At 39.7% G+C, this 26,247-nt stretch overlaps 1 protein-coding gene across 6 annotated transcripts; it reads right to left on the reverse strand.

The window, feature by feature from the left end:
* Window positions 1-374: 374 nt before the first annotated feature.
* mid1 (midline 1) lies at window positions 375-26,247 on the reverse strand. Of its 6 annotated transcripts, none has more exons than XM_068329885.1 (11): window positions 26,149-26,247; window positions 12,293-13,014; window positions 10,178-10,237; window positions 5,138-5,233; window positions 4,592-4,699; window positions 3,615-3,763; window positions 3,414-3,541; window positions 2,846-2,989; window positions 2,122-2,283; window positions 1,830-2,037; window positions 375-1,375 (listed from the first exon to the last, which is right to left on the reverse strand). In XM_068329885.1, the coding sequence occupies exons 2-11, from the start codon at window positions 12,956-12,958 to the stop codon at window positions 1,027-1,029; spliced, it is 2,070 nt and encodes a 689-aa protein (XP_068185986.1). In that variant the 5' UTR covers window positions 12,959-13,014; window positions 26,149-26,247; the 3' UTR covers window positions 375-1,026. The 6 variants fall into 6 exon arrangements, with proteins under 6 accessions (XP_068185986.1, XP_068185987.1, XP_068185985.1 ...); XM_068329886.1 differs by lacking the exon at window positions 26,149-26,247 and adding an exon at window positions 22,734-22,849; XM_068329884.1 differs by lacking the exon at window positions 26,149-26,247 and adding an exon at window positions 20,003-20,129.

The raw sequence follows: 26,247 nt of genomic DNA on the forward strand, positions 1-26,247 counted from the left end.
ATTCTGTCTGCAGGGTGTCTCATGAGAAGGTCACACAGAGTTCAGATTTTTCTTTTTTCTCCTGTCTACTTAAGTTGAAAGGAGATGCTGTAGAATTTAAACCATGTTACTCCATAACAAAAAGAGATGTCAGAGTGAATCTTGTCAGACAATATATTTTGGCTCAGCATTTGCTCAGAGTCAACCTTGGAAAACAAAACTTTCTTTGCATTGGTGACAATATTGTCACAATGTGAGAGCTTTCATAAGAACCCATGTGGGGGACCATGTTATTCTCAAATGAATGAATGTAGTAATTGAACAGATGTTAAATTTTTATGTTACCGAGACACAGTTTTCACTAGCAACACATTTGAAATGAAGATGACAAGATGATCAGGCAAAGACATTTTTATTAAAATTTGACAGCCAGAAATGTGAAAAATGTGGCCAGAAACTGATTTAAAACTGTCAAAATAAAACAAATAACCCCAACTGCTGCACATTGTGCCATCATTAACAGATAATAAATATTTGAATATTTCTAACATCAAAAAAGCAAAACAGCTATTAACTATTGCTGTTAGATCCTTCTAAGTGCTTTCCAAAAAGAAATAGAACAGAAATCTTTTAAGGTACGAAATGTTTAGAAATACCCTCTCCAAGAAATGTCCTCTCCAAATGCTGCAAAGTATGAACTTTTAAAAACATTACTTCTAAAACAACCTGAAATACAAAATTTCATAACATTACTTACATTTAATGGGACTGTATAAAGAGACTGTATAAATGTTGATATGAATTCAAATGATGCTTTGAGAATATTTCCAGCTCTAACTGCAAGCAAACCTTAAAACCATTCTGCAGTGTAAGGTATATATGTGCAAAGCAAACAAAATCAACAAATATCTGTAAAAAAATTCTTAAACAATTAAAATATATTTCATAGGCTTGATCGACACTTTAATTGCATGTGGTCAGGTTACTCACAACATGTGCATCACAGTCAATGAGGTACAGGCAGTCAAGTCTAGTAAACAGGTATTGTCAGTTGTTGTAGTCTGTCTCCTCAAGGTAATCTGGAATGGGCAGTCCGGTGAGAATTGTTAAACATCTGTTCCACACGTTGAACACAGGACAGACTGGCTGAACAAAGGAAATGTCAAATGTGTGCAAGTGCTGAGAGTTGACGGCATCGTAGAAAGACAAAGACCCAGAGTCATAGTCCAGCAACACCCCCAAACGCCGCAGGTGGGGCGAAGGCTCAATGGGTATCTCCTTGCTGTTGTGGCGCACCACCCATGAGTTGTTGCATCGAGACAACACCCAAGAGGCCGAATTTTTGCCAATCCACTCTTGTTTTGGTGCCGATTTGTATGTGATTCCCACTGCAAACCTGCACGTGCAACAGAAAATAATAATTATGTTTAAAATGGCATAAAAATTGTAAAACTGATACTTCATAAAAAAAGAGATGTTATTGGCATTGTAAACCTGAAAATTGTCAAACTCTTAGTGGGTCTACAGCAACAGTCAGAGGAATACCAAATACCTCTGATGCCCATAAACACTTCATGCAAAAAAAAACAAGTTCTCTTTGATTCATGCTGGGCTAAACAGGAAAAAAACATACAAAGAGCAAAATGTTGTTCTTCAGTGACTGAATGAAATCTCATTGCCCAAAATTTTGCACAGTGCAAGGAAAACAAAGCATCGTGGAAAGACTTCTACTTCCCCTTTCAATTGTTATCCAAATACTGTACAACATGTTATGACAAAACCAATTCTACAATAAAAAAATAATAATTTAATTTAACAATCCACCGATACTGTAACATGAATATTTTTACCATGTGCTTCCTCCTATCAGTGCTTCCCAGTAATGGCGGCCACTGTCGATAAAGACATTTCCTGCAACACCGTAGCTGCTGTGGCTGGAGAATCGATCCTGACTGTGGCTCTTCTTGGAAGATGTCTCATCCCTCTCCACCGTCTGGTTGTCATGGGACACCCTCAGCTTCTTGTGTGCTGATTTTGGGTCTAATTTGAATGGCTGACCTTAAAAAGAAATCTTCCTTTTTAAAATGCATTACAATATTTATGTATAATTAACTGTGTAATAAATTTGGTGCAGTTACATACTGTTGGTTTTGAGTTTCTCTGGTTCGCTGCTACGGTTTCCTGCCTGATTTATGGCCTTCACTATGAAAATGTACTTGATGCCACATTGGAGCCCATGCACCGTGTAGTGATTTTGCTTGATGTTTGGTACAATCATCCAGCTATCAGCAGAGTTGCACAAACCTGCAGCCGAGAGAGACAAAGAAACACTTGAAAAGAAAAATTTAAATCACTTAACTCATGGTGGAAACAGCTGATACAAACAGAGAAGAAATGCAGCATAATTACCGTAAATGCAGTGTTTCAGTCTGCGGCTGCTATTTTTTAGGTACTCAAATATAATCAAGTGAGCATGAACCCTGAGGCAGATCACAATATATTCCTCAATCAAGCTATTGTGACCTTGTTAGAGCAAGGGATTAAAGTGGTTTGCTGCTCAAACGTGAGGTAATATTGACTTTATGATACACAGCTGGATGTAAATCCACTAAATTGTTGTTTTCTTCTCCTTACATCATATCCTAGACACTGTATTGTATTTAAGCAGCATCCAGTTATCCACAAAAGTCATGACAGATCTCTTCTGTGGCTACAATACAATATTATGTTTTTGATATTGTAACATTGCCCCCAAGCAATTTAAAATCAAGCAGAGAAAATCCCTTTCAAATCCCTCCATCTTTGCCATGTTTCCAACCACAAATATTATTCTGCACTCCCACCAGAGAACAGTATATAAACTTACTGACAACATTAGTTTGGCTGGTGAAGATAGCATACTGGAGTTCATAGGATACAACAGAGAATTCATCGTCTGATGACCAGTGAACTGTGATTGTGTCATATGAAGCGGTGCATAATTCCTCACGGATTATTGGCGGATTTGGTGCTGCAGTCAAAAAACAAAAGACAATCGTTGTTCAAGACAGCAATTAAAGACGAGTGTATTCTGTACAAAACAACACAAAATATCAAACAAATTTAAAAAAAATGGATTCCACTAGTTGTAATCTGGATCCCCCAGAAATAACTGTACAACAGGGGCCTAAGCATAAACAGCCAATGCCAAATAGTTTAGTTCAGTGGAATTAAAGCTCAAATCCTCTCTAACATCTGTGATATTTTCTATTTTGTCATTTCCTAGACGCGTCATTAAAACATTTTTGTCAATGAATGGTGGAGCCTTTACTTGGAGGATAAATCAAAATGAATTGTTTTGTAGAAGAATGTTCAAAAAGTTCTCATCTGTCAGAACAAAGTCATCAAGTAACACAGTATAACATGGTCTATGTATTGAACAAGATCCTAGTCACCTGTAAGATAATCCAAGCTTTCAAGCAATTTCTTTTCTCTTGTAAAGTCCAAAGCAAAAGTATCGAAGGTGTCATTCAAGTTAATTTCTGGCAGCAGTATTTGAGATGAAGCTGTCGCCATAGAAACTCTGTAATAAAGCAGTACATAATTAGATGGATTGATTGCCTGTTGCTGGTTTTTGGAGATATTTGTAGCCTCACCTGTCACAGATGCTTTTAGCCGTCTGGAGGAAGTGGGTGTGGTCCGTCTCCTTGAGAGCTTGGTCGGCCTGAGTGATGAGGGACGAGGACCTCTCGATGCACTGCTTGCAGCTGGCTATCTGCTGGGCTAGTTTCCTCAGTCGCACAGACTGTGCAAGAAGCAAGAGACATGTTGATGGATGAAAAGCTTAGTAAATAACCAACCACTGTCTAAAAGATGAAACTGACATTTGCCAAATTTGACTTTATCTCACTTTGAAAATCTTGAAAATCTGACTTGGACCTTTGAGAATTGGATTTTTTTTGTACTTGTGTAATGCTCGCAAAGTGGCAAGGTTCAGCCACTTATAAAAACTGTTCTGGCATGAGAGAGATAATCATGAAACATCCCTGATGACACCATCACATTATCTAGCCCTGCTATCCCACATCTGTGACACATTGGATTAGTGGTGGAAAGCAGCCTCAACCTAATGCAAGATATAAAACAAGGAAGCATAGAGTCGTCATGCAAGCAGGTCCATGATCGAAACAGGCCTGATCTCACTCTGACAATGATTATGGTGCAGCATGCAGGGTTTATTTCTAATAGAATCTACCAGTAATAATCTAATAGAGGACATGATGTGAAATTATTCAAGGGATGCAGCACATCAAACGCTGTGCCAGAAAATGTGAGGAGTGATACTGAAGACAAAACGCATCAGTGAACACAACAGGCTGGCAATGGTTTGCTATTTTATACATATTTAAACAACAGCACATATTTTGCTACTACTACAATCTACGATTCAAAACTTTTTGGAGATGTGAGGCTTTTCCTCAACAGCCTGTGATTTGTTACCACCATAGTGAGAGCTGCATGCACAGGTGTTGTGAGAGGAGCAAAGGTCATCGAGCACGAGGAGATAAACAAAAAGACAAAGGTAATCCAGTACAAAAGTGACAAAAGGTTAAAAAAAAACAAAAAAACATACCTTTCCCTCCTTTATCTTGGAAGCTATGATTTGTCTGCGCTGCTGGATGATATTAATCAGCAGGTCACACTCCTCAAGCAGTTTATTTTCTTGTCTTGATGCATTAGCCTGGATGGAAGCAGATAAAAAACATTGGACATAATGTAAATGCTTTTCTTTTTCCTTTGCTATTAAAATGAGTGCTTGTTTGTTTGATTAAACATTTCCTAAAGACAAACTTCATATGACAGGAAAACTATATTAGGGAATGTAATTCCCCCTAACATTGGGCAGGGAAATTGATTTTGCTCACATTTTGTATTTTATCCCAAATGTACGGATAATCACACTGATTGATGAGAATTGTGGTACACAGTGAATTAGAGATTCTTTGTTTTAGCAACACTTAAATGTACCCACACCCATGGAAATATATTCAGTGTAAAGTTGTTCTGAAAATGCTAAATTTGCTTCAACTTGTAAGCAATGTTTACATTGTGATTAAATCGCTTTAATCATTTTTATCTGTGTCAAAATAAGGAGCTTGAACAACATGAGCAGCATCACCTCAACATGCTGGCAAGTTTGGATAAGTTTGCCCATCAAACTTTCCAAATCACTGGTCCTCTTGATGAGACTGCTGAGGTTGGAATCCAGGGCGTGCTGCAAAGAGAGTTAAAGATGAGTATTTAATCACACGTTGGCTCCCACCACACCACCATCATCAGAGTGTAAACAGCAGAATAAAGAGTCTGGTGGACGAGAATGTAAGGACCTAAGTTATGTGGAATCAACACAACAGGGGACATACTGTACAAGGCTGCCTCTTGTTATGACTGGACACATTTGGGGATCCCCGAATATGTCTCACAAACCCCCATGATCGGGCTCAGGAGAGCATCTGCCAGGGATTCGGTCAGCCAAAGCCCGACTGTGTTAATCAGTGACTCAGATCAAAGGATTATGGCACTGAGCTATCTCATACTGTTTTTGGTAAAAATGATGACTGTGTGCTGAGGTGGTGTGAAATATCAAATGAGATAAAGTGTTGCTCTACTGGAATAAAATATTAACGTGCAATTACATGTAATAGTGTCATAAATGATTACATAAAGCAAAGGCATAACAAACCAGATGACACAAGTGTGGGAAAAAAAATCAGCAGGTACTTTGCAAAAACAAATCCAAAGCAATCATCAGTAATAAAATCTAAATTATTACTTTTGTGTGAGCATATGTTTTCAATTGAAATTTCCATTGAATTCGATGATTGTTTTGGTTTAACAGGGACACACTGTGAAGTAGTAAACAATCCAAATCGGTACTGTCATTCTGTTAATCTCCCAACATTCAGAGCATTTTAATGTTCTCTTTGTTCACAAATGTCAAATATGTAATTATGAAATTTGTGGCTGAAAACAAATATTGAAAATAGTCAGTAGAAATGAACAGAAACTAGAAGGCCTGTAGCAGATAGGGGGTTAACTTCCTTCAGGGTTCAGGTTTTACTTTGTGATGTTGGGTACATCGCTGCGTATTAAAATAGCAAAGGCTTTATTTTACCACTCTCAGCAGTATGATTTATTTATATGAAAGAGAAAGTGAGGAATCTAAGATGCATATCTCCAGATACAGGTGAGGGGAATAAAACATTCTCAAACTGGGCACATGAAACATAAAATATGAATCAAACTGAAGTTAAATATAAGCAAATGCCCCGGTTAACATTTTGATGCATTGTTCTTCTCAAAGTGCCTAAAAAGCATCTGCTCGTCCAACATAAATACGCTCTATGTGTTTGGACAGCTCTCGCTAGCTGAGTTCTCTTTCCGAAAGGTATTTAAGGTCGATGAGAGGAAAGAATAGCAGCTTCCTTTTGCATGTGAATGCTTCTAGTCTAACACCTTAGCTTTGGCCAGCCTCTTTTCCTTCCTGTCTGACAGGTCACTGTCAGGTTTTGGAGTTTTTTCCTGTGTCAACATTAGCAATCGGCTCTATTGTCAGAGTTTGTCCCATCATCCTGTGAGCACTGCGGGCAGTGACCAACTGTGATCCCTGATGTTGAACTGACTTTTAGGTTGTCATTGAGTTGGATCAGCTCAACAGTTTTTTTTTACACACACTTTATCAGGTATAAAGGTATTCTGTAGTTTGACAAAATCACATTTGATCAGAATTTCAAATAAAGCTGACGGTGGCGCAGTGGTTAGCGCTGTTGCCTCACAACACGGCGGACCCGGGTTCGAGTCCCGCTCTGTGCGGAGTTCGCATGCTCTCCCAGTGTCTCCGGGTTCTCCGGCTTCCTCCCACCTCCAAAAGCATGCGCTTCAGGTTGATTGGTCCAAAATTGCCCGTAGGAATGAGTGTGTGTGTGTGTGTGTGTGTGTGCATGGTTGTGTGTCTTTGTGTGTGGCTCCGCGGTGCACTGGCGTCGTTCCCGGAGTGTCCCCCACCTCACGCCCTATGCCGCCGAGATAGGCTCCGACGGCAGATATAGTGGTGGTAATCTGAAGATGACTGACTGACTAGTGCCACTTCAGTTTTACCTTTATAAAGAGGAGAAATACACGCTGGGAAAAAAAGCCTATTAAAGAACCTGTTCGTCAAGGTGGGAACAAAAATTTAGCCATTCACCAGAAAACACTGCCCTCAGCCTTCAGTGAAACAGGTTACTGTCAGAGTGTAGAGCAGATCTACTACTCTGCAATTATTTTGGAAATATGTGACCTTAGAATGACACTCCAGCAGATGAAGAAAAATCTTCATGGTTCAGGACATGCTGTTCCTTAGATGTGCTGCAGGCCAGGTGCCTCGGTGCTTATTACATTCCGTAGGATTTTTAGCTTTGGAACACTAATCTTGAGGTAATTATAACACAAAATCAATAAAAATCGTTCATGAAATTAAAAGTGCATGTTGCTGCAGTGAATATTTTAGCCCCTAAAAATTCCAGTAATTCCTGAACATGATACAGCATACCAACACTGTTGGTTTGAAGTTGTTTTTAAGCTTGATTCCTTTTGACCTGAATATAACTAACATATAAATTCAAATTTATACTAGTACCTCACCCCTGGAAGGTTCTGCATACGTACTGATGTGAATCTTCTCTCTGTGTTTATGTGACTTTCTTCCCACATCTCACTTAAGTGAAATTCACCACAAACCTGAAATTGCCAGTTCTTCCTGTTTATACACCCAAGGCAGACCAGAAACCTTACATGATGGCACAGAAGATGTACATAATATCAAATATAATATCAAACCTTCATCATGTTGCATCGTACCAGACTACATTATAGATGTTTTACTTAATCCAGTATCTACATACACTGTTGTTACCAGCATCACAATATCTCTTTGTGTGCGAATCTGTGAGAAATGGAAGGCATCATGATCGTAAACATGTGTTTGGGAACACCGGCACTAAAACAGGCTCAGCTGCAAGCCACCTGGGTCCTGTCCTGCCTGCCAGGATTCTTTAGAATGGGGATTGTTGTTTCCCGTGTCACTTGAGGCTTTTAACAATGCAGCAAAGTGCATTTAATTTGAGGTCAACAAAAAAACATAAAGTGGTACATTAGAACATAAAATGACATCAAACAAATGATTATATGACACAGATGAGGAAACAGGTTATATGGAGGGAGTCTTTCAGAAGATAAATGGCTCTATTAATCTCAGGGCGCTTTGCTGTCTTCATAGAGTGATATTTACATCCCGCTTCAAAGTGGTGATGTATTGTAATTGTCAGTGTTCGTCCGTCCGTCCGTCCGTCCATCCGTCCGTCCGTTTGTTTGTTCGTTTGTTTGATCATTGGTTCGTTTGTATGTCCACCAAATATCTTCGCAACCGTTGCAGATAAAAAGACGAAACAAAGAGCACATTACTCGGGCAGCAAATGGGATGAAAATGAGATGATGTCCTTGACCTTGAGATAACTACGTCAAGGTCAAATTTCAACTCTTGCACACTCAGGAACCGGATAAGATAGAAAGATGAGGGAGAAGGCCAGTGTGAGTAAGATCGTAGATCAAAGCTAGTGCTTTGATCTATGACAGTAGGTCAGAGCACTAGCTTTGATCTTTGACCTATGCAAGTAGGTCACGGTAAAATTTTGAATTCAGGAGTGTCACGGGATGTTGCAGTCTCTGACTGCCTTGTTTTAAAAGAGAATAAATTGTACAGTCAATACTTTACTAGATAACAAAGGCTTACATAGTATGCCACACAAAATCAAAATTATAAAAGTTTATCAGAAAGTTTTTGTCGTTTTTCATGTGTTAAATTTAAAGTTTTTCCCTATCTAAAGTCGTATTCCATCCCTTCATATGTATATCAATATGTATAACAGCTTGATTATTGCAGGGATGTGTCTCCAACTAATAACAGTAAAATGCACTATTGCCTTGAAGAAACTAAACTGGATTTTACATAACAGGAGCTGAAGCGCATCAGTATCTGATGAGAACACCTCATGTGGTGCAATATCTTCTCCAGACAGAGATAATCAGGCTGTTTCCTGTGGATTGTTGGTCCCCTGCTGGGTATTGACAGCGGCTGGTTTATATACATATGTTCAACAACTGGGTTTTTTCCCTTCCAGACGTGTACATGCATTTGCAACACGGACATCATCATCAAGAGAGGATGATAGAGGCTTCTACATGGCTATTCAACTCAGAATTTTGTCACAGTTTCTCTGTGCATTTGAGACTGTCATTAATAAAATACATCCCTGTCACCCAGCAACATTTAAACCACAAGTTGATCAGTTGTACTAAAACTTGTTATAATTAAAGCCATGCACTAGGAGTAGTTATTGTGAAAGCTATAGCATAGCAGTACCCTCGCGGTTCTTGTGATAATAGTAGTAGTAAAACATGTCGCAATTAAAACTGTTGAAGCTGTGATAACAATAGAAATGCCAACACAAATAGAGGCAGACATTTTTATGAGAATTTTATTGCATATTTGTATGTGTGTGTCCTGTCATCATAAGAATTCATGACGCTTCACCCTCACTTCCCAGGGATCATTTATGAAATAAAAAAGCAAATAAACATTACTGTTCTGCAATGAGTCTTGGGGGCTTTGAAGGGTCTGCATTGGATCCTTTGTGACCACAGAAAAGATGGCCACATTTGAGACTCATCTAATGTTTTAGGATGGCAATTTTACCAAAAACCAGGTGCTTTTGCCCTCAGGTGAGTCAGGTGTGTTAATCTTCTGTTTTCACTCACGTCCACCCATTGTGGTTTGATACTTACATAGCTCCCACTCTATTTTGAGTTTGTCTGCAGTAATCCTGTTTAAGCATCTGTACATGCTAACACCTGTCACTTGGATTGAGCATCGATGAAGAGGAGATACATTCACTAATTCAGATTTTAAGCCAACTTTTGTGAAAAATAAGCAAAATATGACAAGACTTGGGATTTCAAGTGCCGACCAAATGTCATCTTTTATCTCAACCGAACAATAACTATTTGTCTTTACTATGGTTCTCATTCCCTTTTGGATTCCTAAGGATAGAATCCAAATTAAAATCAGTTTTTTTTTATACAACAAATATGCATGTAGAGTTAAACAAATGATGCTCGTCACCTGTTCTGCCTCTTGGTGTGAACGATCACGCCCCATACAGAGAAAGTGGCAGGAAGATTTCTGCACAATGACAGCATGATCAAAGGAGAAAGGTTAAAGTTTTCTGATCTCTCTTTGGAAGATGTTCCAAACGTTGACATGCCAGTTCTAACCAAGCACAGTGCAGAGGAGGATCAGGCAGGTGGGTTTTCAGCATTAGTTGGGTTGCAGTAACACCCCCATATGCCCCTTTAGTGAGTCGTGCATACACATTGGAGAAACCATAACATTCCTGTTAATTTGATGAAGTGGGATGCCATGCTATCACAAAAAACAACCTTGTGTGTGAAATTTCAAACTTCTCTCCATTGAGCGTAGGAAATTAGCCAACTTATCACATAATTAGGTTAATTGATAGAAATCACCTTTCTGCAGTCCTGAAATATAGTAGTTATTTTTATATATCCCCGTCATCGAGTTCAATGCACTGCAGGTAAGGAGTATACATAATAAATTTTAAGCTTGCTGGAGACACACTGGAGATTCGAAAAACTCTGTGACCACACTGATTCATGGCTGTAATAGAAAGAATATGATGCATGACCTTTTTACATGCTCCAGCTGACAGCCCTGTCTCATTCTTTATTGATAGAAGCCCATCTTCTTGCAGTGAAGAGCTTCACTTAACCCAAAACTGTAAAAGCATTCTCTTGCATTGAGTCACTGGCCATGAGAGAGACCTAGCCTTCACTTCATACTATTTGTCAAAGACTTGTGATGAATTATATCTCAAATAGAAGGGGTAGTCGTATTCAGTATTGTTTTCTTTGTAAGAAAATCTCATTAAATCATCAAGTCTCTGGCCCATTCATGATATTTAATTCCATTTAGATGACATATAATAAGTTATGATGTGTTAAACAACTGTATATTTGAGCTTCCTCAAAAATAAATTAAGTCCTAGGCAATTTAGTGGTGAAGATCTGTAAGTATTTTCAGCTCAATTGTCTATATGGGATCAACTCAACACAAATAACAGTGCAGATGTTCATTCAGTGAAGGAATACATCACCAGTCTAACAATGCAGCTGGCTGGTGTGTTTTTAGACGACAGCAGAGGCCTATGGTACAGCAACATAGACTACAACTGTACATGAAGCTTTGGCGATACAGACTGGCGTTAGTATAAAATATCAAGATACCTGGTTGACTTTTGATTTATGACAATAAAAACTGGTGTAACTCACTCACCAAAACATCTTGAGGGGAAACGTAAGATTATTTCATCAAGTGGCAGATCATTTCTGTTATTTGCATCATTTGTGCTTCACAAAGTGTTTCATGTATTTCTAACAAAATAATAGAGTCGGGGTTATGTTGTGTTTTACTAGTCAAAATCCAGTAGCAAAATATGAATCCTTTTTTTGAACCTGAAATGCTTTTATCATTTTCAAGTAATACACCACAGTTAAATTTGTTGGGGTTAAAAAACAGAAACATCACTATTTTAGTGGAATACTCATAAATGCATCAATTTAATGGCTTAATTTATCAGTTCTCAACATCTTTTTCATGCCACCAACCTTAAAATTGATGCAGATAGGAGGAAAGAAGACCATTTGGTCTTATCCAGTTGTACCACATCCATTAAATGTTTTTAATTCTAAAACGTGTTTGACATCCCTGACATATTCACAGATTTTGTTTCAGTATGTTACTCCCTGGACTACACTCTGACAACCAGTGGGTTAATTCATTTTAAAACATGTAGCTCTAGCTGTAAAATAGTGAGAAATGGAGCCTGAAAAACCCTCCAATTTACTGTAAAGTCATTTTTTTCTGAGTGTGAAACTACTGGTTCGGCTACGTTGAACAGTGAAAAGACAGTAAAGAGATTCCATGCTACGAGATGATTGTTTCATCATAATAATCATTACAACTTCAATAATTTTGCTTTACCTTATGAGTTTATTTCATTAAAATGAAACAGCTCAACAACGCTGTTATTTAATAAAGTAAAATTCATTAAATTTACTAGCTTATGCTGTCATGCTGTGATACTGTGGGGGGAATAGGAGGTCTCAGTAGTGCATCATGATTCTCCAAGCATTCCTTGAACAACACATCACTCCTTACCTTGAGCTTGTCATAGCGGTCGCTGAGAGCTGCCACTTGGTGGTCCCGGTGTCGGCCAACCAGCTTACACAATGCACAGATCAGCTGTTCATCTGTCACACAGTACATGTTGACCTTCTCATCTTCGTGTTCCAGACACATGAGGCCTCGCAGAGTGGAGTCCAGTAAAGGCTCGATTAGTCGGTGACCCGTGAAAGGCTTCTTGTTGGGGTGGGTGGCCTTGAGGCACTCCTCACAGTATGACACCTCACAGGTGACGCAAGTCTTCACTGCATTCTGTGGGGGGTCCTGCTCACAAAATTGACACTGTACCCGGTCATTAGGAGAAGTCATGGCTTTGCCGCCGGTGGTGGCTCGCTCCCGTCGAGTTTCGTTAGGAGAATTAGGTCCGCTTAGAGAAGCCTTCTGGTAGCGATCGATGATGTTCTGTAATGTAACGTTGCGTTTGAGTCCCTCTAGGCCCCTTTGGTTGAGAGTGATGACATAGCGGCAGGTCGGGCACTGAAAGGCACTGATGGATTGAATCGGTTCACTTGGAGTGCAGTGTGACACCAGGATACGATGGGCACAGTTGAAACAAAGACTGTGAGCGCAGGGCAAGAGTAGAGGATCTTCAAATAGCTCCAGACAGATTGGGCAGGTCAGCTCTGACTCCAGTGTTTCCATCTTCAGGCATACAGAAGTGGGTTTGACAGCGAAATCCAGGGAAGCTGATCAGCTATCTGTGCAGAAATGAATGAAAGCAAGTTTTCATTACAACATGAGTATGCATGAAATATACAGTATTTTCTGCACTATAAGGAGTACCTAAAAGCCTTAAATTTTCTCAAAACATGACATATATATGACATGTATATGTCAAAACATGACATATAAGATTTGAAATAAGCCACTCATTGAAGGTGTGCCTTATAGGCCAGTGCAACTTATAGTGTGGAAAATACTGTATACTACAGTAGGTTTGTGATATATGAGTATGAAAATTAAAAAAGATACAATTCCCAGACATATACTAATCATTATGTGCACAGAGGACATAGCTGGCTGTCATTTTACTGTATGTCACTGTACTTTACTGTAGTCTGAGGGCCAGTGGGTCAGGGAAGACTGACAACTCAGCCAAGCAGAAGTCTATTGACCTGCTGGCTGATGGCTGGGGCTCCTCGCTATCACAGACACTACGCCTTTGTTCCCCGGCCAATCGGACACCATAGCTGCGAGTGGACACACTGTGCTCAAAGTGTCTGCCTACATGAACTTCCTACCTCCAGCCTTTATGTGTGAGGAGGCAGAAGCTCATTAACGAGACAGTCGAGCACAAGTAGCCTTTTGAAGTTGTGAGGATGCAGCAATTACCTCCAAGCCACAGAACCTGGGTTTGTTCTTTCCATTCTACATCCAGCTATACTGCGTTACTCAAAACAGGAGGCAATTGTTACACTTGTCTGTGGTCACAGCTGTGATGAATCTGCAGGTCTTTGTTTCTTAGCTGTTTTGTTCGTGTCAGAAAAATCAACAAATGGAGCCGTGGGGAAGTTCTGTGCTGAGACTTATCCTTTCATCATAGAAACATTTCACTCCTGAGCAGAATATGTCACAAGAAATGAAATAAGGATTGTATTACATCATCCATCAGTATATTCCCTAAACTCCTGCTAGCAGAATTCAGGTATGTATAATTGGCTAAAAATCAAAGTCATCTCAAAACACAAACCAACCTTTGACAGATGAAACTAAATTACTTGCCTTAATTTGTCTAAATTACCTTATTAATTTCTCTGATATGTTTTTACCAGACACACACAAGAGTTTTATAGCAAAGCTATCTGTTACAGCAATTCCACAGGTCTTGTCTAACAGGTAGAGCTGGTACTTTACCTGGGAACGCCTTAGTATATGAGAAATAAAAAAAATAGTAGAGGAAATTCAAAGACGACAGTCCTCTGATGTCATCTCCTAAGATATAAAATATCCCATTCAACAGAGGGCTTGTAAAACAACACTATGGCAAACACACACTGCAAACTGCGTTATATCCCCTAGTGAAACTCCCATTCATACATAGTTTACTTTACCCACCGATGGATTTCGCCCCACTTTGTACTGCCGAGACATTTCTGCTGAAGGAAAACTTCTGGCCAAAATCATTAGAACATATTTTGGACAACAAACACGGCAGCCGTAAACCGTAGCATTGCTGTAGAGATGGGCATCCAGATGGCACAAGTCTTCACAGCCCCAGTAATCCTGCAGCAGAGCTGTCATTAAGCGAGAGGTTGAGCAAGAAGCAGAAAGCACAACAGGAAAAGTTGCCCGACAATTCCAGGAAAGCCAGCTCCACCTACAGCTGGAGTGCTGGCCAGTACTGGAAGAAGAGAGACAACAGTAAGGGAATGTGTGTGCGTGCGTGTGTGTGTGTGTGTGTGTGTGTGTGTGTGTGTGTGTGTGTGTGTGTGTGTGTGTGAGAGAGAGAGAGAGAGAGAGAGAGAGAGAGAGAGAGAGAGAGAGAGAGAGAGAGAGAGAGAGAGAGAGAGAGAGAGAGAGAGAGAGAGAGAGAGAGAGAGAGAGACGAGGGTGGGAGGCAAAATAAGTGGAGGCAAAGTATTGTGTGCACAGTCTCAGCCTGTGTCCTCAGAGGCAGGTTAGTGTCCTCTCAGCCCTGCCCATTGAAAAATTCAAAGCACTGGGATCAGTTTCAGGTTTCCTGTGTGACAGTCGCTCACAATGCTGTGGATTGGAACAGTTCTCGGCTGTGGCCCCAGGGATTCGAACCAAAGACACCAACATAGCTCAGAGACTGCCTGAGGGGACTCGTATGTACGCAGGGCAAAGGCCTGAGATCCCCTTTGGCATACAATGACAAAAAAGAAATAAAAATGAAAAGTTTATGTAAAGCAAATTCCGTCAAAAGCTGTATGTAAGTCTTGTGACGTGTAAAATGTGACAAAAGAGAACGTTAGGTACTATAGTTGGCAAAATAAGGTGAACTAAGTTTTAATGTCGAAACTGGAAACTCTAGACCACCCCGACGGACAAGACTGCGGATTAAGACAGACAGTGGATAACATCATCTGCCACATTCAGGTCTGTCCCAGTTGGTCCTCGTGTGGGAATCACCGAGGTGCCATCTGCTTCTCATGTGCCTGTTTCCAGACACACCCCTGCTGTGCTCCATTTGGATTCTGCAGTCATTCAAACGAGTCCCAAGAGTCACGATCGTCTCCAAGAGACGGATCCACACCATAGATATTAAATACAAGCTAAAGTTCAGACAAAGCAGTGGGTGTGTGCTGCACTGCTTTGGGAATGCACGTGGGAATGTAACTGGCATTCCCCAGGCTTCCTATGGCATTCCCCAACTGGGATGGACATCAATATCATGACATCAAGCCTCTGCTTATTCTTTCCCAATTCTGCCTCCCTCTTCACGTTTTAACACAATGTAATCACAAGATCAGTGTGTTAGGAAGTTGTGTTTCCTCATGAAGGGAACAAGTGGCTATGCAATCTAAAGGTTTCTATGCAAGGATTTGTTGAGATTATTTTTTTACTGCCTGTAGAGCTGAGCCATACGTCACACATTCAAATCAGCCTGAGCATACCTCAACACTGACAGAGAGTATCGACACACTGCTATGACGTGACTATTTTTGTTTCCAGAGGAAATGAAAGAAATGCTAAGATAAAGAAAGATTAGATATGAAGGCAATGAGTTCAGTACTCAACCACAGATACGCTCAGAGCTGTAATGCAGCCAATAAAAAGAAATAAAAATCATAAATGCTAAATCATGTGTATAATAACCAAAATCCAACTGAAATGATAGTTTCTCATAAAAACACACACATAAAATCAAAATTATATTGTATACATTTGCTATAACTAAATGTTTGTGATGTGGAAATAACTTGAGAAAAATCTGCATGATTTTCCTATTTCTGGAGAGAAAAAAAAGTCTCTATTTTTGACTACATCTTAGCACAGATGAAGTGACAGGTGTGAGACGTGCACATTAAAGTGCCCGGTGGTTTGTCAAATCATGAACTTGAGCACTTAACGTTTTTAAGGTTTTATTTGATTAGAAGGTAATGGCTCACTTAGAGATGAAACAATTACAAAGTCTCAGATAGGAAGACAATTACCTGCTCAAACACTTCTTAATCCTTTTGGTTATGGTCTTTTATTCTCTTTAATGTCACCTCTTAACCACACATTCAGCCACCGAAAGAGTGTGATTGTTCTTTGTCTTCTTTCCTGGGGCAAGCACCTAACATATTTATCTGTAATCTTGTCGATGCAGCGTGGCTGTGACCAATGTGTGGCCTGTTGATGATCCCTAAAGCAGCCAGCTCAGCAGCAGCCCGTGCAGGCCTAATGTGATTTAAAGCATCACTAGCCAGCTGATTAGACTGACAAATCTACCTGATCTGCAGCTGCACACATTACTGAGATTAGCCTCATGAAGCCCGGTACAGACGAACATACATTATTACCATCATTTAAATGACTGTAGAGGACAATTTAATTAAAAACCTACTTGTAAACATTTGGGCAAGTCACTCAACCTACAGAATGTACAATGTATTAGATTTTTTTTTTTTAATGTTTGCCTTTGCTCTACAAACATCTTGAAAATTAATGTAAGAGACACAAAATAATCACAAAAGTCAAAGATGGTTCCAACAAGAGGTGTCTTTTGTGAATTAACAGGATGTTTTAGAATACAGTCCAGAATCAGGATATGACACTTAATATTTGAAGTTAATAACTTTTTAAAAGCCAGAAAAAAATAAAACTCAAAATTTTATCTTGACAGCTTGTGTAGTTTTTTCTCTGTATGGCTGGATGTGTTATACAGGTCATCAAAAGTAGCACCAAAAATCTATTTCCTCTCTGCTGTTTGGCAGGTGGTATCAGCAGGGGAAAAGAATCACTGCATCCTTTCCACAAACACGGGAAATTTACAGAATGTGACCTGCCAACTGTGCAGCTGTGAGCCTGCAACTCACAGAAGAAACGGTCACAACTTTTTTTATTGTTGGGAAAATAGTGAAGGTGCGACACCATGTGGTTAATTTATGAACTGCAACAAGCATTTCGACCCTAGGAGGACTTCTTACCATAAAAAAAAAATACACGTCGACATTTTACTGCACTAAGAAAAAAAAAGTATAGTTATTCAAAGCGCTTTGCAATTTAGTTGCACCATTTTTGTCACCCCACCACTTTTCTAAGGAGCTCCACATGTGTTACCATGGTGACTGCCAGACGTCTATTTGTCCCACTAACGATCAAAAGCAAAGCAAACTCTGGTGGGAAGACGCCTCGCATTCCTCCTCACAGCAATGAACAAGATAAGTTACTAATTAATAAGGAAAAACCACAGACCCAACTGTGAAGTCTTAGTTTCAGTATTCTTTAGCTTCATTTAGAATGACTCCTATATATTTGTTTATACAAACACGTTGGTCTTACACAGGCTGTGTTGACATGTATTACTAGGAAATGAAAGATATGTAACTTTTATCTTATCAATGTGGGAAATGGTATTTTACGGGTCAGGAGGCTACCAAATTCTAGATAAAATGCTGGGTTTATCTCTGGCAAAGGTAATAAAAAGCTTTTATGATGACAAAGAAAGGTGACTCTGAAGTAAGGAAATTTGCTATACGGTATTTTCTAGTGATTGGTCTTTCAAATTACATCATATATTAAATTGAGCTCATTTAGAAGTATAGTAAATTCCAGAAATGCAAACTGCTTCCATACTGAAACCTGCTTTAACTACTCCCACCTTCTTTGATGCTTTTTAATCACCAGATCCCCCTCAGGCATCTCACTTAGTCATCATACCTTTAATGTATTATCCACAGCTCTAAACATGAGGGAATCTGTGAGCACAACAAGGCCAAACAGCCACTACACTCACACAGAGCTCTGCCTGGAGCCATGGAAACATACAGTATGATGACTCATTGTTTTGGTTGCAAAACATTTCAAGTCAATAATTAAAAAAAAAAAAGTGCAGAGTTAAGAATGACATTCTGACTTACCTGCCACATGATTACATCCATAAACAGGCGACAGAGGACAAGGACTGAGACTCTGTCACTGCTGATCCGGGGCACGGGTTTAAACTTTGGATGAAGTGACTTTTTCCTCCTGTTCCTGTGAAGTTCTGAAGTTCTGACCCCTGTTCTGAAATCTAGTAGGAGGATCGAAACTTTCAACCTCTTTCCCTCCTCTCATTGAGGACTGCACCTACACTGTCTATACACAGTGGGCTGCACGTTGTTGCATTGACCAATCACGTGGATGGGCCCTCCCCTTTCAGCTGGTTTTGTTCTGTCATTCAGAGCTACTGTAACATAGCATGGGCTGTCATTGACTCTGCAAAGTTTGATTTGTTATTTTCAAAATGAACATCAACCATAGAGCACCGCTGCACAGCACAAAAACAACGTTAAGAGCTTTAGAGCACTATCCTCTCTTGACTTTTTCAAGATGGTATATGATTTGCAAGTAATGTCAACCACATTCAGGCAAAATCTGAACTGCTTAGATTTATGCTCTGCAAGCTTGGTGGGGATTTGTGCCGCATGAAATGCCTGAGGCAAGATTCAATGCAGCCAAATTAAATAGTGCATAAGTAAACACCATAATCAATGACTAGTGCATTCTGGAGCAAGGACACGGATGCTTTGAGCCTGTCGATGGTCCATCGCTAGAGAGGGTGAGCAATGACACTGACAAACCACTGCTGCTGTCTTCAGCAATGTTTACTCATGCATCAAGGCATAGACGGTATTCACAAAGGAGACACATTTAGTTGGAAACTTCCTTTGTGCAAACTCATTTCTTAGAGCGATCGCACCCTTTTTGTTTTTCATGTAAATAAACTAAAATGGAAGCACACAGGAATGCATTGTGGTTGCAACGGTTAGTGTTGAAAGTCATCTTGGTTTGTTGGCACCCCTTTTGGCTACATGGAAAATGACCCCAACACAAATAGTTGCTGACGTTCAAACAGTGTTGCTGACGGCATGAAGTTTGATGAGTTTCTCAGCTCAGAATTTGAGCTCATGTTCACTTTTTATCGACAAGTTTTACCTCAGACGACCTTATCAGGCACGTGAAATCAGTATTATAATGCTCTATCTCTGTTGAAAGCACATGTCTTTGTGGTAAAATCAGAGTACATAAGGCACGGATTAATCTGGATTAGTAGCAATTCAAAAAACTCCTGCCAGGACCACATGTGTTTCAGTTTAGACTGCAGCGTTCAATAAACATGGAATGAAAATGTGAAACTAGTGAAAAACAAATTCTATTTTGAAGAAAAATCAATATTAAATAGCATGCTGGGATATACTCGGCAAACAATTGTTTTTGACGGCAAATAAATAACATGAACGCTTTTGCTAAATACATAAAATCCAATGCAAATGCAGCTGTTACAGCAGTATGTCGCAAGACCAAAAAGATAGCATCAAAATTCACATTTTTTCCTTTTGTGCGTGTTTTTATTATTTATTTTTCAGTAAATTCAAAAATAATGTGCTGAATTTCAAACAGCGTGGTATGCAGAAGACTGCAAAGCCTGTTTATTTTAGCAATACTAAACTTTCTCAAAGCCCAACTTTAAAGTGTAACAGACTTTAAAGGGGACTTTTAAAGTGTCACCCAACGGAAATACAAATGATCCCTTACCTCTCAGTCAGTCAACCAGACAGTCCGCAGTGCAGTGTGACAGATGAATGCAGAAATTTAATCCAGAAAGGGATGTTAGCTACAGTCACCTGCTTCCCTCAGAAACCTCCCTTTAGCTTCCTGTCTGGGCTCTGCTGCTTCATCTGCCTCACTGCTATCTCTGAAAATTCTCCTCACACATCCTCTTCTGCTCTAATCCTCTCTAAAAGGAAGCCAAAACTGCTCCAAATGGTTCAACCAGGCATCGACTTCTCAGGCTTTTTAGCCTTTGTATTATTATTCTGTTGGCTGGGATCATTAACTTTGTCCCATAAGAATATAAAGAGGTAAATAACCCGCTTCCTGTGGGAGGCTGTCAATCACAGCTGATGATGAGGTGTTTGGGGGGGGGGGATCTGTGGGGGAGCTGCCACAGAAGGAGGCACTTCTGATTGGTCACCGGGGAACAGAGGTGACCTGCATGACAAACGTGGGTAGTGGGATGGATGGGTCTGTAGAGGTGCTCAGCTGAGGTTATGTGTACATTTATAATAGAGCTTTATTCAGCTCCCTCATTTACATCGAACACGGAAGAAGATAAATCCGATCCGTGGAAATGAGTTACTAATTAAAGCTGACAGAGCTGAATTCATGACACTGTCATTTACGTCAAACGTGACAGAGGAGCTAAATGTTTGGGTCACTATAAAGAATCAAACTGTTCAAAATGAGTCTTTGGTACAGTCTGGTCACCCACTGAGGGAAGTGGAAGGCACGAATAAAGCTTCTGTTGCCATGGCGGTATGGCAAGAGCAACGATGCATCTTGGTGCTCGTGCCAAAAGCCGCTCTAATCTTTTCGTTGGCAAACTTTCAGCTCTTTCTTCACAGCTTGTTTGTTTCTCAGTCAAATACTGTCTGTCACTCTGCAGCTCCTTCCAACGTACCAAGCCAATCTGAGATCTGATGTCTTTTGTAAAGAAAAGTCAATTGTAAAGATACTTTTAGGAGAAAAAAAAGATCTTGAGATGGGTCAATCTGCTGACTGTGACTAAATGTTAACATAGAAAAAGAAGGACAATAGACAAGTTGATCTTGAATTTCGTTGATTCTTAAAACCGACTTGTAACCACCGCAGAAAAAATCCTTTTTTGATATATTATTCTCACATCTATCTTCAATATTATTCTCACATCTGTCTTCAGATGTGTGCCACCTCTCTAGTAAATTACAACGGCAAGAAAAGCCTTGAGAAAGCGTTTTTGTCAATGGCCAAGGCCCCCATGCTAATGTACGTCCATAAATTGTCTGTGAAATAATGAGATTCTGACTTTATTTCATTTTAGTGGAGTGAAATGCCATAAAACTCATGACATTTACATGGAATGTGGATTCATGCTGACATTTGAGGCCAGCACTTTTTAAAGGTGAAAGTGGTATGCCACTCCAGGGTCAATCCAAAGTCACTCACCTTTACGATCAGTAATAAATATTAGATGTAAAGATGGCTCCTGCCATTCCACAAAAGAAGAAAACTTGCATACGCTGCGGTTTTAACGACTGTTCCCACCTCACTAACTGAAGGCCCAGATCCTGAACTTTGATCTGGGAGAACTAATAAAGTTTCTCAGACTTTTCATAATGGAAATTGTCAAAAGAAAGCCAAAACTTATACCTTTGGGTTTTCAGTAATAATTTAACATTAAAAGAAGATTGATGATATTCATTCATTCATTCATTCATTCATTCATTCATTCATTCATTCATTCATTCATTCATTCATTCATTCATTCATTCATTCATTCATTCGTTCATTCATTTTCCGGAGGATGACATCACTGTAACGGGTTACGGGAGCCTGTCCCAGCTGGCATGTCATGACACGCCAGCTCAGCAGGATGATATTATTCATTCCAAATATTTAACATGTAATATTTCATAATAACTAAATACAAACTAACTATTTCATCAGAGAGTATCGATAGCAGTCGTAATTAAATTTCGCACAATGGTATGGGATGCTGACAAAAACAAAAACAATTAGATAGTCTGTTTATGGTTTTGCATAATTGCCTATTAAGATTTGGATGTTCTTTGTGCAATCCTTGTAAAATTACTTCCACAAAATGTGTGGCATTATATATATATATATATATATATATATATATATATATATATATATATATATATATATATATATATATATATATATATATATATATATATATATATATATATATATACACACACACACACACATATATATTCTCTTATCAATAAGTAACAGCGCTCGTAAAATAATTATTCACAACAGATGAATATTCATTCACTCTAAATAAGGCCATTTGCTGCCTGAGGCAGTTCACTGGCACATCAAGCTCTACTAATTGGAAATAGGACTGTAAAGGGCCAGAAAAGCCATCCTGAAGGTGTAGATAAGAATAGACTGTGAAACCTGAGGATACACAAATCCTGATATCAGGCTAACGTACACAAACCACGTCATTCTGTTACAGCGCTATATTTCACCTTGATGTTCGGCCACTGGAAAGTGCTATTTCATTTTACACTGAACAAAGTTATATTGTTCATAAATTAGAGTATTTAAATCCACCTTACACTTGGAACAAAGTAGAAGCAAAAGAACTCAAATGGGAGTCAGAATGTCTTAAGGTCAACTTCAACACAATGCTCAAAGCAAATCAACACAAATTCATTAAATTCAGCAAACAGAAACTAGTTATGTGACTTACGTGTCAGTCCAGGGTGAACCTCTGAGGCACAGCTGGAAGATGCATCTCCCATTGAATGGCTTCGCTTTCTATTTTAGCACCACACAGATGAGAGACCGCACAAAACATACAGTAGGTCCTGTCAGGCTAGTCTGTCCACACTCCCTTCCTCATCGGCAGACCTCCCCACCCAACCACAGCCCCAGCCGTATGCTCATGCAAGCGTAAAACATACCCAGGAAGCGTTGCTTCCATTGGGTCATTTCGTGGGTACTTGTTTCCATTAATTCTGTGGCCCCTCAACCCCCCCCCCTCCCTACTCCTCCTCCCTGGGGTTCAGCTCTTGCCCTTGGCTCCCCACCCTCTAAGCAATAAGACAAAGATGTAGCAAATGGAGAGACAAAGGGGGTGCACAAACCTTGGGGACCACATTTTGATGAGTCTGACTAAACAAGCAGGGCCTGAACAGATGGGATCAGTCTCTGGGGCTCTGCTGCTTGGTTGCATTTAAAACACAACTCTGTGCATCCTCACAATAAATGTTGTGTTCTGCTCGCTTACTAAATGCCATCTAATCATAGACGACACACAAATACAAGATAACACCAAGCAGAGTATCATGTTATGTTTGCCGTGCAGATGCCGCTGTCTGAGTACACATGTTTAATTGAGTTTGGGTGCGCGTTTGTCTTTTTGAGTGCACTTAATCTAAGCAACGATGATTGTTTTCCAAACCGGGACAGTCTAAAACAGACACTGCTCATTTTGCCAGTAAACAATAAGAAAAGATGCATAGTCTGTCCTCTTGATAGCAAAGATAGCAAAGATCTCAGATTCTAATTGCTTTTATCCTCGAGACATAACACCATGAATATTTATAACAAATCCAATCAGAGCGACTTCAATTCTCAAAAGATGCCTTATTCAGTGGCAATAAAGGTAAAATATCCGAGATTCCACCTTAATAGTTGAAGCCATTAATTAGTGGAAACTAAAGCATGTAACGATCTGCTGCAAGCAGCAGTGAGACTGGTTTATGATTAGCTGGGAGAGCATATAGGACTGTTACGAGCATTGACCTGGAATTAATTCTTCTCCTCTGATGCTGCAGCTTCATCAGTGGTTTGCTGATGGTCATGCCAACAGCAGATTCTATTGTCAGCCTCGTTCTCCACCCTAACATGGTGCAGCGATCCAGTAAAGATTTTAATTGTTAACTGTTGTGATGTGGTGTGAAAGAAAAAAAAAAGTGTCATATAAACAGGGCATTGGTGGTTTGGGTTAGCCAAATTTAAAAACACTTCATTAAAATGTCAATTGATACGTCTTTATGTCGCACGTACGAAGCTCTGCTTCCCTCCCTGTTTTCATGGGGATGAGTAATAAGAAGTTAAAATAGAAGACTGGAAGCCAAAGGACACACCGCTCTCCAATAAACCAGTTCTATTTTGTGGTTGAAGGCTGCACAATAAAATACTGGTCTGTCTGGCGTTTCCTCATTGAAATGAAACAGTGAAGAAGTTTTTGGGAAAGTCAGGTCATGTGTTGTATTCATTCCACACCACAAAAGTCTTGGCTTTTTCCTGAAAGAATGCATCCTTCAGAGAGGGTTCGGTGAACGCCTGCTGCATTCTTTTCTGCTTGAAGACATCTGTAATTGCTTCCAGTCTCTTAAAGATTTATTATTAAAAAGAAGTGTCTCGTCTTTATTAAGAATTGCCTGCGGCCTTCACAACACTACCTTACCAGAGATGATGATGGTCTAGCCTCTCTCCTATATTCACAAACTTCTAACTCCATCCTTGAACATAGACTGTATAGATTTTTTTTAATGTCTTTTACAAGCTGCTAGATGCTACCAGTCTCAGGTTTATTCTAGGATATGAGATTTTTTTTTCACTTCAACGCCTGCACTGCAGTCACTACATCACTGCACTCAGACCAAATCACCAAGAGATGCTGGAGGAGGCCTGAACATCTGTTCTGGTGGGCCGTCTCCCTGAGTCCAATGAGACGAAATCGGAGCCCAGCTGCTTCTATCTGGGTCAGTTGCAAGTTGGATGTTTTCAAACTTGTCTTTTTGGGGTGAGACCTCTTTGACAGCACAGTCACAAATTTAAACAATATGTTGGTTGTGATGTTAAAGAAGCACTAAAGGTTAAGAAAAAGTCAAACTGACTTTTGTGCGAACCTCGACTCAGCGTAGCGAAACAAAAAAATCCTTACTTCATCTTCATGTCAGCAAAGCATTCCTTCAAGACAGCGGAGGACACATTCCTCAGTCTTGGCCCGTGAAGTGCATTCTCTGGAGTTTAAAATTAAACACTTTTACCACAGAGGTATCACTGTTAAAAGAATAGCCTTAAATTTCACGGAGCGGCGTGGCGGATTCACACACACCACAGTTACATAACCAACCGTTTCCATCCACAACTACCTACTCTGGCAGTGACAATGAACTAGCGTTGGCTCTTGCCCTGTCACAACAAGCAGGCCCAGAAATCACAGCTGCTGATGGAGGCAGTCTTGTTTATCAGTTGGAATGAAGGCCTGGCAAAAACACAACACCGAGAGGAGGAGTGCGATTTTTAAAACAGATTGAAAACCCACCACACGTTCAAAGCAGTCAAGGAAATATAATTAAATTCAAATTAGATGCCTTCCTCTTCCGCTTGATAATATGGGAAAAAAAAGCAGTTGATTGAATTGGATTCAATTCCAAAGGCAGAATAAAGATTGATAGGAATAATAATAATACCTCACAGTAATCTCCTAGAACTAAAAGGAAGGTAGGCATTCCAGAGCAATAGCAGAACCAGATGCTTCCAATGAGGAAAGTATTGAGAGCAAAAAATAATTTCCTATCCTCAGTTCTTTGGCACAATTCAGAACAATATACAGCACTATCCGTCACCAGAGCAAAAGCTTGAACGACACGAGTGTTTTTAATGCACTTCACAGATTTGCTGTCAGTCGTTTTCATGAGGGACCTGATATGTCTGTCTTCAGCTGAAGCTGTGACACAAGTGTAAACAAGACTGGACTTGTTGAGATGACATGTCTCCATAATACATTCAAGTTTCCAACACTTCCTGTGCGACACATACAGTACTTCATGTCTGTGTGACACACATGAAGTATTGAGTTTCTATATCCCGTGTCATGTGTTCCTGAATGTGCTCATTGCATTAAGTCGGAAAAATCAAAGCAGATATTGATGATATTGATGATATTGATACCGTAAAATCATTCAAATCTGTTTTAATATGACTTCAGAGGAAACTTTATACAAAAGGATGCCCTTTTTTATGCTCTGACTGCTCATTTAGTGCCCACTCTAAGATAAATACTGCTTCTCTGAATCGGCATTTAAGACCCAGAGCCAATTAAACTTCCTTAACTCGATGCCGCTTAACATTACTTTATCATATCTTACCTGCTTCCCCATGGCTGCACTTGTGTGGGTCTCCCTTGGTGAATAAATACGAGGCTAATAGAGAGTGTGTCTGTTAGACAGCTGGTGCGTCCCCTGAGG

This window comes from Antennarius striatus, chromosome 12 (assembly GCF_040054535.1).
Source record: "Antennarius striatus isolate MH-2024 chromosome 12, ASM4005453v1, whole genome shotgun sequence".
NCBI classification, from domain to species: domain Eukaryota; kingdom Metazoa; phylum Chordata; class Actinopteri; order Lophiiformes; family Antennariidae; genus Antennarius; species Antennarius striatus.

Bases quoted from the DNA above. Each gene is read 5' to 3' on its own strand.
- mid1 (XM_068329885.1), bottom strand. From the start codon at position 12,958: ATGGAAACACTGGAGTCAGAGCTGACCTGCCCAATCTGTCTGGAGCTA. The intron at 5,234-10,177 runs GTGACGAGCATC...CTCTCTTTGCAG, and splicing joins CACACCAAGAGGCAGAACAG to CACGCCCTGGATTCCAACCT. The intron at 2,990-3,413 runs GTGACTAGGATC...TTTTGACTGCAG, and splicing joins AAGCTTGGATTATCTTACAG to CACCAAATCCGCCAATAATC.